This window comes from Cupressus sempervirens, chromosome 5 (genome assembly GCF_028749045.1).
Source record: "Cupressus sempervirens isolate cs-2001-9-10 chromosome 5, ASM2874904v1, whole genome shotgun sequence".
Taxonomy (NCBI): domain Eukaryota; kingdom Viridiplantae; phylum Streptophyta; class Pinopsida; order Cupressales; family Cupressaceae; genus Cupressus; species Cupressus sempervirens.
The window spans coordinates 792,757,310-792,771,880 of NC_143122.1; the positions used below are offsets into that span (position 1 = coordinate 792,757,310).

Genomic DNA, 14,571 nt, shown 5'->3' on the forward strand with positions numbered 1-14,571 from the left:
CCTGAACTTGTGTGCACACTTCCAAGAGACACTGGGGCTATGTCTAGTCTCCCAAACTTTTTAAGGGGTTTCATCCTTAAGAAAGCCAAGTCACATTCAAGGAACCAATTTCATAAACAATATACTGATATATTTTCATGGTGTCAATCCCAAGGTAGCTCATTGCTTTTATAACCTCAATATGAGGGGAAGTACAAATAACTTGGCAATGTGGGATAAAAGTCATTTTCTTCTTCTAGTCACTTATGTTACTTTTGTTATAAAATGACTTTAATTCATAAAGTAACTTTATAAATCCATTTTATAAAATAAAGTGACTTCACTATAGAAAAGCTCATCCACTTAAATATTTCCCCAACAAAACCAAATAAACTCCTATGACTGACTGGCATCCTCAAGATCAATGTCGTTAGCCTACCCAGATGGTGACATAGACCAACAAGGCATCAATAAGGTTTAGCGCGGAGAAGGGGACATTACATGGGATCTTAATATAGGCCGATCTGCTCTCAACAAATAATTCTAGGCTGAAGGAATCCAATTTCTAACTCCAACCTGCAATCTCCTTCCCAATAAATAACATCAGCAACTGAAAGAGAGCTGTACAGCTGAGATATGACCATTTACTTCTTCCAAACTACTTTCAAATCTCGAACCACTGCTGGAAACAATGACCTTCAGTTCTTTGCTGACCTGAATCACACTCCTCAATTCTGTATCCAAAATTAATCATACAATTGCAAATTTAAATAAAATCAATAGCTAGAACTCAGCTGGCGTAATGTCCAGCACTCTTGCCACAGGAGTTTTTGTTCTTGATGAGAAAATTGGTTGCAGATGTCACTCAGACCTCCAATCTCCAAAAATCTGCCAATTCTCTTTTAAGTATGCATCCACAATGAGCCTCCAATTATCTTTTTAACATGCCTCAAACCCTAACTCAGATCTGTGATTAGGGTTGTACTTTTGAGTTTTGGCAGCATAATACATGTTAACATGTTTATCTTTTAATTAAAAATAACTTCCCCTAAGTGGCTTGACCCATTGAGGGTCTAATTCCTAATCTATGTCACAAGGTTCGAATTCGAATTCGAGTTCAACAACAACAAAATTCGGATGAAATTTGACTAGGGCAAAAACTTCAGAAAAAAATTCGTCATTAAATTCATCTTATATTAATTTTATTATTAAATATATAAATTATTAATCCTTAAAACAAAAAAGATTATACTAAACATAAATATAAATAAATTATTTATTCATTTTTTTATAGATAATCAACCAAAGCCTACATTAATTATTATTATCATTAAGATTAGTTATTATTATGTGTTAATCTCTAGTAGATTCGAACCCAACACCTCCCCAATGAGAGGCTCACAATTTACCAATGCATTGTAGGCTCTTGCCTTATAAATAAATAAATTTAAAACTTATTTATATTATAATATTTTAGAACTTAAATAAAATATTCCTAATATGATATAGTTATATATAAATATATTGTTAACTTAGATATTTTAAATATTAAACATTAATATATTTAATAAAACACAAAACAAATAACAAATATACCAATTGAAAACATAATAAAGAAGATTAATTTTATTTGATTTTTTGATCGGTAAGAAGATTAATTTTTATTTATTCTTAAATAAGAAAGCTATTATAATTTAAAATATAATTAAAATATTTGAAATTTAGATTTTAATATATTTAATACAAACAAATTAAACATCAAATCTAAATGATTTAATAAAAAGACAATGATAATTTTTTTAAAATGAAAATAGCATTCGATGTTCCCAAAGCATAATTTTCTTGCGCTAGTCTACGAATCTGCCTATCGAGCTATTTAAGTTTCTTAAGATTTTGACCAATTGGAGTACCTAGTTCTCTCATTCAGCATTGAGAAGGGATCACAAAAATTTCATTCTCATTTCGGGTGGGTTCATTTATACAGATTGCTTGACCTTAAAAAGCTATGACAAAAACTTCGCTGATGAACACATTTGCACCTCTCAACTTGGAAAGCTGTAGTAAATGCTTTTTAAATATATTTTATTTCAAAAAAAAATTATGCCCTTTACGCGTACGAATATGGGGCAAATTTTAGCGATTTTTTTGGCAAGGTTTTGAAGTTCGTCGAATTTCAAACTTCATGGCTGATATTTAGCAAACCCTGTGACTTAATTCCTAGTTATATTATTAAGTTATAACTATTAACTTCTAGGAAAATTAGCTGAGGGGCAACTTTTTTATAAAATAAAGTGATTCTACTATTTCACTTTATTATTATTTAATTAACCAAACTTAAACTTAGGAAATATTTTAATATTTCCTTCTTAATTATGATATGCTCAAATGAGTTCAATAATGAAAACCAATTGTAACCACCTAGCCATCAATGATGCCTGGACTATCCAAGCCAACTAGCAAGTCTTCTTTTAAAATCTAGGGATGCTCCTATAAAGTAGGAGACTAAAAGCCTATCACCCTGGAACTAAGTCCTAATGAACCTCCTATGTTTTCTGCATCTTTGTGACTTATGTTAGTGAATTGGGAGTTCCTCCTAAAAAATAGGAGTACCTCCTTAAAAATAGGAAATGCATCCAATGTCCACAGTGGTCTTTGGATGCCTCCTGGACAACTCCCAGTCAGTCCCTACAAAATAGGGGATACCTCCTTAATTTTAGGCACATGTCAACAATAGCCCAAATTGCGTTAAATGCTCATTTTGGCTCTCTACGACCGTATAAGTCCCCTAACACTCTATTGGCCAACAAGAACTCCAGTAATAGGCTAAACCTTAACAACTCTCTGTCATCCTAGAAAGGGGGCATTACATTGAGGCGAATTAATAATCTCCCTAAGGGATGGTTCATAACTAGAACCTTTCACAAACCAGTGCCAACAGACTTTAGGAGCACCACAGATATTTTATTGGATTTAACAATAATAGGTGATTCAATTCCATTTAAGGTATGCATGAGGAATTACTGACAAAGTCATGACCTACAATGGAGGATTATGAACACTAGAAACATTGCATTTTAACACCAAAACTGCATGCAAAGTAGTGTGCTTGCTAAATGAGAACTATGGGTTCTTTAAATGCTTGCACTAAATTTAATGATCATTTTAAGGTGATGACTTGAAAGGGAAGAAGGGACGCAAGTTGAAGAACCCCATTTGCAACTGTTGAGCTTTTTAAATAGTCGCTGACATTTCTGGCTTGATTGGGCTAAAGGCAATACAGTTAAGGTGGCATGGACATGATTACCATCCCTATTGACCGTATTGAAGGTGGTCACCATTTGTAGCTCAGGATATTCACCATTTTATGAATTCACAATTGTTGATAGCTTTTCTCAAGAGTTTCTAGACTTGAGCGATGGCACCATTTCATCCTCTGCAAAAATATTTATAAGGTTACAGTCTAGACATTGGTAAGATGTCACATATTTCTATTGGTCGTTGACATTGAAGAAATTTTATATTGTTGTAACACTCAAGAAATTTGTACTTGAATATGTACTCTTGGTTAATGATGTTATTTATATTTAAAAATTGCAAAGAATTATTAACAAAAAAGCAAAACAAAAAAATTCAGATTGCCAATATATTGTCAAGCTAAATATCTCAAATCGGAGCTAAGAATCTAGTCAAGAACTTTACTAATAGTTCTATTTTAAGGGGTCATTAAAGGTGGAGACAAAACAAAAGCCTAATTTACTACAGGCAAGATTGTTGTTGTTGGGATATTTTTCATGGACAACTATCCCTCTTTTAGTCAGAGCCCACGTGCAACTCATTGTCCTAATTTTATTCTATGGAGTAAATATCATTGCATAAGGTCAGAAGCATTACAAAATATATGTACAATCATATGAAGCTGTCACATGTGATGAGTGTCGTCACAAATCAGAGGGAATTTTATTTGGGAAGGGGTTGTGCCATTTGTGATATGAGCCCTGGCTTAGCAAACTGTTTGTGGCCAAAGATGAATTTAAAATGCATGGTTATTTTAATTTAGTGGTCACAAGTTGACTTTGATGATCATACAAATGGTCAAAATTTGGCAAAATATATTTTTCACAAGCTCTTGGACAAAGGTAGAGGGCATTGTGAGATTCTATAATGCTTTAGATAGTGTCATGGCTAGTCAATAAGGGAGAAATCCCATATACTTTCATAAGATCAAGGATTGCTCAAAGAGCCTATTAGGGGTAAGATGGATAGGTCCACGCCAATACGGGATATTATGTCCTCCACGTTGCTTGACACTTCCTCAATCTAGCATTGATTTATATGACTCCTTCAGCCAAACTAAAGAGGTAAATAAGGTGCCCTTCTAATACCTTGAAAGATTTTTCCATAAATCATATGATCAACAAGCAAACTTGGCAAAGTTACCTATATACAATTGGAAAAGAGAATTCTAACTATGTTGGGTTCTAGTAGGCAAGACCACTTTAAAAATAGTTACTTGAGAGTTTACAAGATTGTTATTTTGTTTTTTAATTTTAAGTTCTATAACTAAATAAATTGTTGATTAATTTTTTGTTTTGTATGGCTAAGTGGTGGAATCATTTTTTTCCCCGAAGACAAATGGCAACCCACATTTTGAGCCAATCATGTACTTCATATGCTTGTGAGTATTATTGTGGTGTATTTGAACATGTAGTTGTCACTCAAATAAATGCAATCATTTGACTCAAATGAATAAATGATTTGGTTTTCATCCACTACAAACTTATCTTCATAAGAAAAACATGATAAGGAAAATTAGTATTTATGGTTGTAAATTGCAATTATTGTTTTCTTCCAAATACCAAATATTATCATTTTCTTCAAACTGATCATAGAGGGATGTTGAGGATGATCAACCCAATGACCTTGATGAGATTGCTCTCGACTCAAAATGGATCTTTGATGAAGAAGAGCAACTTGATGAGGAAGATCTTGAGATCTTACAAGAATCCAATGTAATTGATGAAAGCAGTTGAATTGGCTTGGGAGAGAGAATAGCTTAGGAGAGAGTATAGCTTAGGAGGGAGCATAACAATGGAGCTTCATCATTAAGAACTGCAAGTCCTAGTAGCCTCATTAGCTCTATTTGCCTTGTCTTTCCTTGTAGTTTGTAACTTTATAACTTGACATTTGTTCTTTGTACTTTGTGATGACTTGGAGGGCCCAAAATTTGAAACAGATTCATATAACACTGTGCAATGTACATTGTATACTATAAAATTAATTTCCAACTTAATGAAAATATCCATATTTCAACATTAATGGAGTAACTTTCCTTTCTCTCTCTCTCTCTCTCTCTCTCTCTCTCTTAATTTCCAACTTAATGAAAATATCCATATTTCAACATTAATGGAGTAACTTTCCTTCTCTCTCTCTCTCTCTCTCTCTCTCTCTCTCTCTCTCTCTCTCTCTCTCTCTCTCTCTCTATGGAAATAGGATGCCTTTATGTATGGAAAAACATCAATTATTTATATTGTTTCTAAGTTTTCAACATTGCTTGCATTCTCCATATGTCTCCAATATTATCTCATTAAGTTTAAAATATTTTACTTTTCTTGTTAGCTGAGATATTCCCTGAGAAAGATATTTGCTTCCATGGTCATGTTCATTTGTAGATATTGTCTAGGGCCTAAGTATTGGAGTTAAAGCACTCCTCACTTTACTGGACCATTACCAGTAATATAGCTTAGCCAAAAACAACCCCCCTCAATAATGTTTGAATACATGTGGCATAGGGTTTCTAATTCAAGCTTCAAGGAGGAAACCAAAATTACAACAGGATGCTTATTACTCGAAATATTTCACCAAATTCTAATCACCAAGATTACTTAAGGGAAAGCTGAGTGCCATATGGTGAATAGCTAAAGTTAGTCACTATTCTAATACTACTAAATGAGAAAGTTCCAATATTTTGTCTTATTGAGATTTGAAAGTGTTAACTTCGATATTTGCAATTATTACTCATAGCGAATTCACAATTACAAATGCTTATTATTTGGTTTCAATTTAAAGTTTATAAATTCAGATACAGATACACACAAAATATGTTGAACATTTGCAACTTGGTTGTTTGTCCCCCACTACAAATTGAGGACAATTTAGGATTTGGTTAACATTTAATAATGTAAAGCACATACAAACCTAAAAGTAAACATAACATATGAGACCAGATCAAATAGCTAATCTGTAAAGATACAGAAATGAAGAAACACTTACCTTCTCTGGTAATTTTTCTAACCAGGACACTGTGTCATTAAAATCTTCAACCACCCATTTCTGTACCTCTGAGGGATTGATATCCAGTTTGTCAGTCATGCTTGCATCCATGCCTGTTGTTTTCTTCTGAGGTGTCTACAAATCAAACAATACAGATATATATATGTGGTTAACGATTATCAACTCTAATGAATGATAAAAATGTGAAAAGAGGGACAACAAATATCATAGTCACTCGATAAAGTGCTTTAGTCGGTCTTAGTTTGAATTAAGTGAAACTAGAAAGAAAGAAGGGATTTATATTAACCAAGAATAACCAAAAGTCAAAGAGACTGAAACATGCACCTGTTACAATAGCAAAGTAATTGGGCAAAAATGGTCCTAGACATGATGCAAACACGACTAGAGAAAATCTACATCTTCATAAACACATAGTTTAAGCAGATGCAACTAAAGTAATTAACTGATGGAAGATCTCATGGGAACTTTACAAAACATTGAATTTATTTGTAATTAGATAGATTCGCTTAACCCTAACAAAAAGTTAACCGACAGTCTTGAATACAACTGTAACAAGCCTATGGACAGCAGCCCACGTTGCAAAAAAAAATGTTCGTGAATTGGGAAAATACAAGGCCAGGCACATTATAGAACCTGAAAGATATTCTATAGACATGGCTAGTATGGGCTACAAAAAATGGATACATGGTTATAAATATTTTCATTGACAGTATAGATCTAATGATTGTAAGATGCAATTCAAAACCCCACCTCCAAAACAGTTGACTCTCAATAACTCAAAAAGCATCTGGGAACTCTTTACATGGTTGTATGCATTATAGAGTTTGGCAAGTGTAGAACCCCTCAATGAAAGAGCTGGAGATCTAGTATGGTTTTGTTTATATTGTTGGTATACATATCAAGTTTATATTACAACCTGTTTTTGAATAAAAATCATACTCCACAAGGATAGATAGGCCACATCTTAGTCAGCCTTGGCCAATGACCTACTACCCATCACAGCATCAAATGTTAGAGCTTTATATTTAGAGAAAAGAAACAAAAGATTGTCTATAAAATGTGCTAAAATTGAATTCCATTGCTTCAACTTCCCCCTATCTCAACCTTCTTACTATATAATCAAGACATAGATATTTTCAAAAATTGTAATCATTTACTCATATTCCATGGATGTACAATATATCTGTACAATATATCTATCGTCTCCCTGTTTCCACAATAATACCCCAATAAATGACATTAACCACCATATTACTTTATGCACACATACAGCTCAAATTATTCACACTATCAGATGTGATTTACATTATGAGGTTGCACCCCTAAATAGCTATTTTGTGTGCACAATGCCTAACTTTGTAAAATGCATGGATAAGAAAAAATCAACAGCATACTCAAAAATTCCCTCTTAATGACCTACATATTTTATTTTTGAATTGAACTCCATTACATCATTTGAAGTTACCTCTTCTCCACCCTTGATTATAGACACTTTCCAGTTGATCTTGACATATAGCAACCCGATTTAATTGATGTTTTGTACTCGGTCTTTAATGTAATAATGCTTCACTTCAATAATGTAGGCCAAAGAAAAATAGAAGATTATATTAAGTTAGGATAGAAAAACAAAGTGGCATGCATATGTTGTGTACTTGAACCTCCTAGAAATTTTGGGTCATATTGTGTGTCATTTTGTAATAGATATTGTTGTGCCCTTCGAAAGACAACTCACGCGTCAATCTTGTTACCATAATTGCTTGATTTTATTGAAAGAATGAAATGTACATATAAACGCAATTATATTGTTGCTGTTTCCTACAGAAACAATTGAACAATGAAGACAAAATTAGAAACAAATGTAATCTACCAAAACATACAGACCATTAAAATATAAATATGCCAATATTATTCTAATACCCTCCCCTAGTGGTCAATCTGTCTACTACACCAAGTTGCCCCATAAAATTTACAAACTTGTCTAGGCTCAAAGACCTGGTCAATATGTTTGCAGTATGATTCTTAGTTCGAACATACTGCAACTTTATTGATTCATCTTCTACAAGCTTGTGGATCAAATAATAGTAGAGCTCAACACAATATTACCTAGAAACAAATCTCCACCCCTAATGGCCACATTCCAGAAATTGATACAGTTTCAAGGACAAAGGGATGGCAGGAAACATTTCCAAGTTGTCCCCGCCAAAGCACATTTCCAGAAACTGTTTTCAAAACACCAGAAACAGTCAATGCATTTCCAGTTTACATTGAATATACTTGTTATGATAAATTATTTGATGTATTAACAATGATCAAAGGCGCTCAATAAATAAATTTACAGTAATTTACAAAATAAGCAAGTTTCTAAAAAGAAACTGCAGATAAGATCAGAGACAATCTTATCACCTATAATTACAAAAAAGTACATTATTAAGCATTAAATAAATAATAAAATATTATTTTAATACCCTCCCTTAATAGTCAATCTATCATCACCACCAATAGAGCCCCTAAATTATACAAACTTATCTAGACTGGGGGACTTGGTTAGAATATTTGTTGTTTGATCCGCTGTTGGAACATACAACAACTAAATGAATCCATCTTCAACAAGCTCTCGAATGAAGTGACAATGACTTTCCACATACTTGGTTCTTTCATGGAAGACTTGATTCTTGCCAAGTTTGAGAACTCCTTGATTATTACAAAACAAAGGGGAAGGACCTTCTTGAGATAAATGCATATCCGCAAATATCCGTCAAAGCAAAACTAATGTTTACCATACAGATGAAACGGGTCTTTTTCGCATTAAGAGTCAAGAATGTAACACAAAACAAGATACTTTATTCATATAAGCTGATATGCCATCAAGAATATAATGATGATTCATAATCCCATTCGGATGATGTATATATACTTCCTGAAGGGATGACTCAACCGTCACGCAACCTTTTGGACACTAATACTAATCCCGTTGGCTACAGTATAATTTACATCATCATCCCCCCAAAAAGAAAAGTCGTCTCTGGATGACAAAATAGAGACAACTACACTCTTAAGTACATCAAGACTCAAAACAAACTAAGAAGAAGAGGGGTGCGTCCTTGGTAGGGCTAGTGTAGTAGATGTCCTCTGTGCCCATAACTCATTCAGCTATGCCTGCAACTCGTGTACCTGCTGCATTCGAGTGTCCAAATTCACTCTAGCTTGCATCTGAAGTTCTAATACTCTCTTCATCATGTCAACTATGCTTCGAAGCTCCACCTCCCTTGCATCTAACTCCCTCTCTGCATCCCCCAATTGAGATACAAATGTTACCTTCTCTGATTCCCTCTCAGCAATGAGTGTTGCCCGCTCCTCCTCCCAAGCTTCCTGTTGTGCTAACAAACAGGCTTCTACTATGGCTAATCTGGTAGACGTCTCCTCCCGAGCCCTCGTTGCTACAACTTGGTTGCCTCACTCCTGCGTAGAGCATAGTACGCCTCTTGATACACTTGTACTATCTCTCGCATCAGGTGCTCAACTCTGCTCTCCACTACAGGCTCCTTAGTAGTCCACTCCTGTTGCATCTCTAGGGTCTCAATGTTCGGCCCTCTCGCCTCGAAACATACTAAGAAGGCCGCTAGACAACCAACCCACATGAATGACAACACCTGCTCTAACTCCTGCACCACTGCCTCCAAAGCACGCCTTTGTGCTGAAACTACTACTCGTCACCACGTCCGCTAAGTACGTCTTGACATCCTCCTCCCCTATAGTTCTCGAGGGGTCAGATGGTGTGGGGTGCTCTATGGCCATTGTTGCCTCCACTGCTTCTAACATCCTCTCCGTAGCACTCCATGTCAGAGATGGGGGTGGTGGCTCAACTACAACAGTAGGATGACTCTCCTTTGGTGAGGCTGGGGGATCCACCGCCTAAGGTACTTCTCTCATAGATGAGATAGTGCCAGATGTCGGTGTTACCGGTCTAATGTTGAATCTCTTACCCAAGTACCTACTCAAGTCCTGCTCACTAAAGTTATGTGCTGCATTACCCTCACTAGTGGCCAATAATGCATCATCTATCGTGACCACCACATCCAATCCCACGACCTCTAGTCTAACCGGTGGTGTCCCCAAACTCTCTAGTTCCTCCTGTGCTAGTAACTCCATCACCTCCTCTAGCAAGGTTGTAATCGGTGATGAGTGGGACTGTATCTCAACTATGGCCACGGCCTCTGGAATGGTTGGGGTCGTTGTAACTAGTGAAGCCGCTACTGTGACAAAGGTTATCACTATTGGTTGCCTGAGCTGTCCAAATCCTGGAACATGTGCATTGTGTGTACCCATAGGAACCAAATGTGTTGTCGTCGAAAGTGTAGGTCACGGAAATAGCAATGGTGTTGCCGTAATAACTTCCACCTCTTTGTCATCCTCTTCCTCCTCTTTGTCGATCCCACTATCATCAGAAGATGTCTCCTGTCGACCACTATCTGTATCTCATGCATCCTGTCTGGATCGCTTCTGCTCGACTGTGGCCTTTTGGCTGCCAAGTGTGTCTAAGTGCCTCCATTGCACAATAGGGGGCTCACCTGCCGTGAGCGGGCTAGGCTTGACCTCCAGCCTATCAAGAGGAATCATCCGCACTATCGCATCCAGGAATAACCTAATCACATAGTGAGGCATGTAGAATGTCTTATGCTGACGTGTCATGAACTCGTACATTCAATCTGCCAGTAGTGTGACCCAATTGTACACTCCCGTTCAGGATCTCGTTCATCATCGCTACTTGTGGAAATGAGATATCGGATGCGCGGCTTGATCCTGTGAGCCAACTCTTCACCAGGTCCATGAGGCAACACCAATGCCCTTCTGGGATGTTGAATCACATACAGGTCCCCACATACAAGTTGTATCACCTGTGCCTTCACCTCACAACTCAACTTCTTAGGTTTGTTATCAATTTTCTTGCCCCCTTGTGCATAACCGAGTATTCCAAATACCCACATGAAATTCAGTGCCCTGAATGAGATTACTAAGTCATGCCTGAGATAGGCAAACGAACTTGTTCTCGAGAGCCGATCGTAGGTCTCTATCATCGTGCGCAAAATGCCTTCATAATCTCGAATGCCAAACACCAGCATTCGTAACGTTCATTCCACCTGTGCCTTTTGGATGCTATTCTTCACCAAATGGTCCTCGCGTGTGTCCTGCCACCATTTCCTACGTTCGGCTTTGTTGTTAAACAAATTGTTCTTTCTTATAATAACTCCCAAAGTACCCAAGTGTGTAAAGAGCAATTGAATACAACAGTATTTCCCTCTAAATTATAGGTACAACTCCCATATATATGATTTTCAAAGAATTTGTTTATTACTAATCCTACTATGGTGTGTTCTTGACCAGAGAACAAAAGAGGTAAACCAAGTTAGACCTAGGCAAGACTAACTCAGGCAATGGGTTGATCTTGAAATGAGGTCAATTCCGAAAATTCACACATCTTATGAATCCACGTAATTGATCATGCAACTATGAAAACTTGTAGCATGAATTATATACAGAATGATATGATATGATGCTAAGATGCAAGACTACAATAGAAGTATTTCTTTTAACTTTAGCAATTCTTTGATTACTTATAAGTTTGTTAAATTGAAAAGAGATACAAAACTCCGTTTGTTTTCTGATTTCTAATCTGACTAACATATGCATGGAACAGTACAATCAGTAGTATCAAATACTACAATTCTCATCTCTGCAACAACGAGTATTTCACACCCAAATTTGCTAACCCTTTCATTAGCTATAAAAGTTACATTTATAGGCCTCCTCTCTGGGTTCTTGGCCAGTTACAGATTCATCAGTTACATTAACAGAGCACTTGAATCGCTTAGAAATCCAACAGTCATCGATTGGAATTCAATACATCAAAGAAAGGAAGCATAAATGGTTAGAAACCCTCAAAAATGATTCATATTCCTCTCTAATCTGAAGTAGTCATCTTGGCACCAAAAATTGTATTTCATATCCCAACGGTCACTACAGATTTAAATCTCTACCATCGATCCTTTATCAACGATCATGATTAAAACATTAAAACCCTTTTTATTTTTTCCCCTTTCGCTTCTTTGCAACCATCATTCATTCGATATCTTGTTCCGATGCAACGACGCAATCAATCAATTTTCGCTTGTTCACGATCTTAACCCTACGTTGACTTAAACTGCCAGCAACGATGCGACCTATGGCTTTCCTTGCTTCACCATGCAAACTCTAGGTTTCATTTAACCACCAGCAACCATGCGACTGTTTGTTTTAATGTTTGACTGTTATCACTTTCATTAGGTCGCAACTTAGAACTTTTGCTTATAATTTACCGTGCAACGATGCAACCACTGACTTTCGCTGCTTCACAGGTTAACTTTGGGTTACTTTCTAACAGCATGCGACCATGGGATCACGCTTTAAGTGATAGCTTCTTCATTTCACAACTTCACTATGGTTTAAGGCTTAACATTTCATTCTCTTGCAATGTTGTGATCACTTCACCTTTAACTGCTTTCGCTCAGTCGTTGACATAATACTTCTCATTCACTTAAACCCCGCGACCAAGTGAATGAAGAAATTTAAACATTCAGTAATTATCTTCACCAGGTCGCGACTTAAAATGTCTTGAATGCTTCTTAGCCGACGACTTCGAGAAAATTGTTCACCTCAACTTTTATTGTCTCTCGCATTATCACTACAGTTTATTCCTTAGCATTTTCTCAAACTACAATCATGTGAAAAGGTTTAATTCTATTATTTCGCTCCATCGCTACCTTAACTCTTGATTACCTCTAACCACCAACGACTATGTGACTATTCAATATTTGAATGCTCTAGTTACTTTTCGCAGGTTCGCTACATTAACTGTGGGTTATCCTTAATCACTTGCGAATGTGCGATGAGCGTTGATCTTAAAGATCAGATAGCTGGGAAGATACATCTCTAAGGACCATTATAATTTCATCTCAAAATGCCAATCGTCGATCTAGTCTTTATCTGACGATCTAAATTTAATCTCTGAGCCATTTAACTTGTCAACTTTGCAACGTAGATGCGCGAATTAAATAAAAGCTATAGATTGGATTTCAAAGAAAGTCAAACCACCTTTGACCAGGCTCTTTCAACATTATTTAAGCAGATTGAGCATTCCTGAACATTTTTGTCGTCTCTTTTGCATTTGATTGAAAATCCACCTTCATGGGTCGAAACACACCAAGGAGAAGGCAAACAAAAAATTCTTGTAGAAGTTCCAAAATAAAGAATAGGAATTTGAAAATCATTCTTGAATATCTTCATTATGTTGTGAGTGAGTGTAACATGATCTTTATCAGGTTAGGTACTAAACTTACCCATTATGAGACATCAATTTAGGATAACCCACCCTATTCATTAGAAGAAAAGATAAATGAGGGAAACCTGATAAAGATCTCCTAGCTTAAGGAAAAGTAGACTTAGACTCACTATAAGAAAAACAGAAGAATACCACTTTTGACTTGATATCTAAAGTTCACTTGTTTTATCATGGGAAGAACAAAAGTGGGGGCAACAGGCTTCATTTAGACCTTCAAAAGAAATAGTCTATAGTGTGAGGTGAGCTAGTGCAACCGCTGGCTATGTTGCTTGTTTGCACTTCTTTTTATTTGTGCCTATACTTGTGCCTCCTGCAACACAAACACTTGAGGACAAAGTCTTCACACTTATGTTCATGTTTCTGCTAGTTACTGAATCTTCATCTAACTTCTTCTTCCAAGCTCTCTTCCCAGCTGATTGCATAATTGTCTCCTATTTTGTCCTTTTGTGTGAAGAGAAAAGAAAACGATTAGGGTATTTGGGTGTTGTGCTTCAAATCTTTCATTCAACTCCTTGACTACATTCTTGATGGCTAAGCCGTATGGCTGAGTTTGTATGGTTTCTGAAACATTGAGGAATAAAACCTACCTTCTCATGATTTGTACGGTATGTGTGGTTGTGGTTCGTGCCTGACCTCATCAATGGAAGTGGTCGTCTATACTGAGATGCCCTTACTTGCAGTTGTGTGTGCGATTTGTCTCCAGTCTCTGCACCAATACGATTATGTACTTTCCCTAGTCGTACTACCATACGGGTACTTGCATCTTGTTGGGTTGGACGTGGCCGCACAGTGGTAGTCAGGCCGCACAATATTTATTGTCGTACATCATACATCCAATGTTTCTTTAAGGCCGTACGATATCTAGAACTTAGCTTTCTAGTTGTTCTTGTTTGGGGTCGTACGGTGTACACCTCTCATATTCGTAC

At 36.3% G+C, this 14,571-nt stretch overlaps 1 protein-coding gene across 2 annotated transcripts in view; it reads right to left on the bottom strand.

Annotated features, from left to right (window-relative positions):
• ATXRCC1 (BRCT domain-containing DNA repair protein) overlaps positions 1 to 14,571 on the bottom strand; it is a 202,508-nt gene that overhangs the window by 86,222 nt on the left and 101,715 nt on the right. For both annotated transcript variants that reach the window (XM_089832583.1, XM_089832582.1), the window contains exon 6: positions 6,250 to 6,384. In XM_089832583.1, coding sequence (XP_089688709.1) covers positions 6,250 to 6,384 — 135 coding nt within the window. The remainder of the gene's footprint in view (positions 1 to 6,249; positions 6,385 to 14,571) is intronic.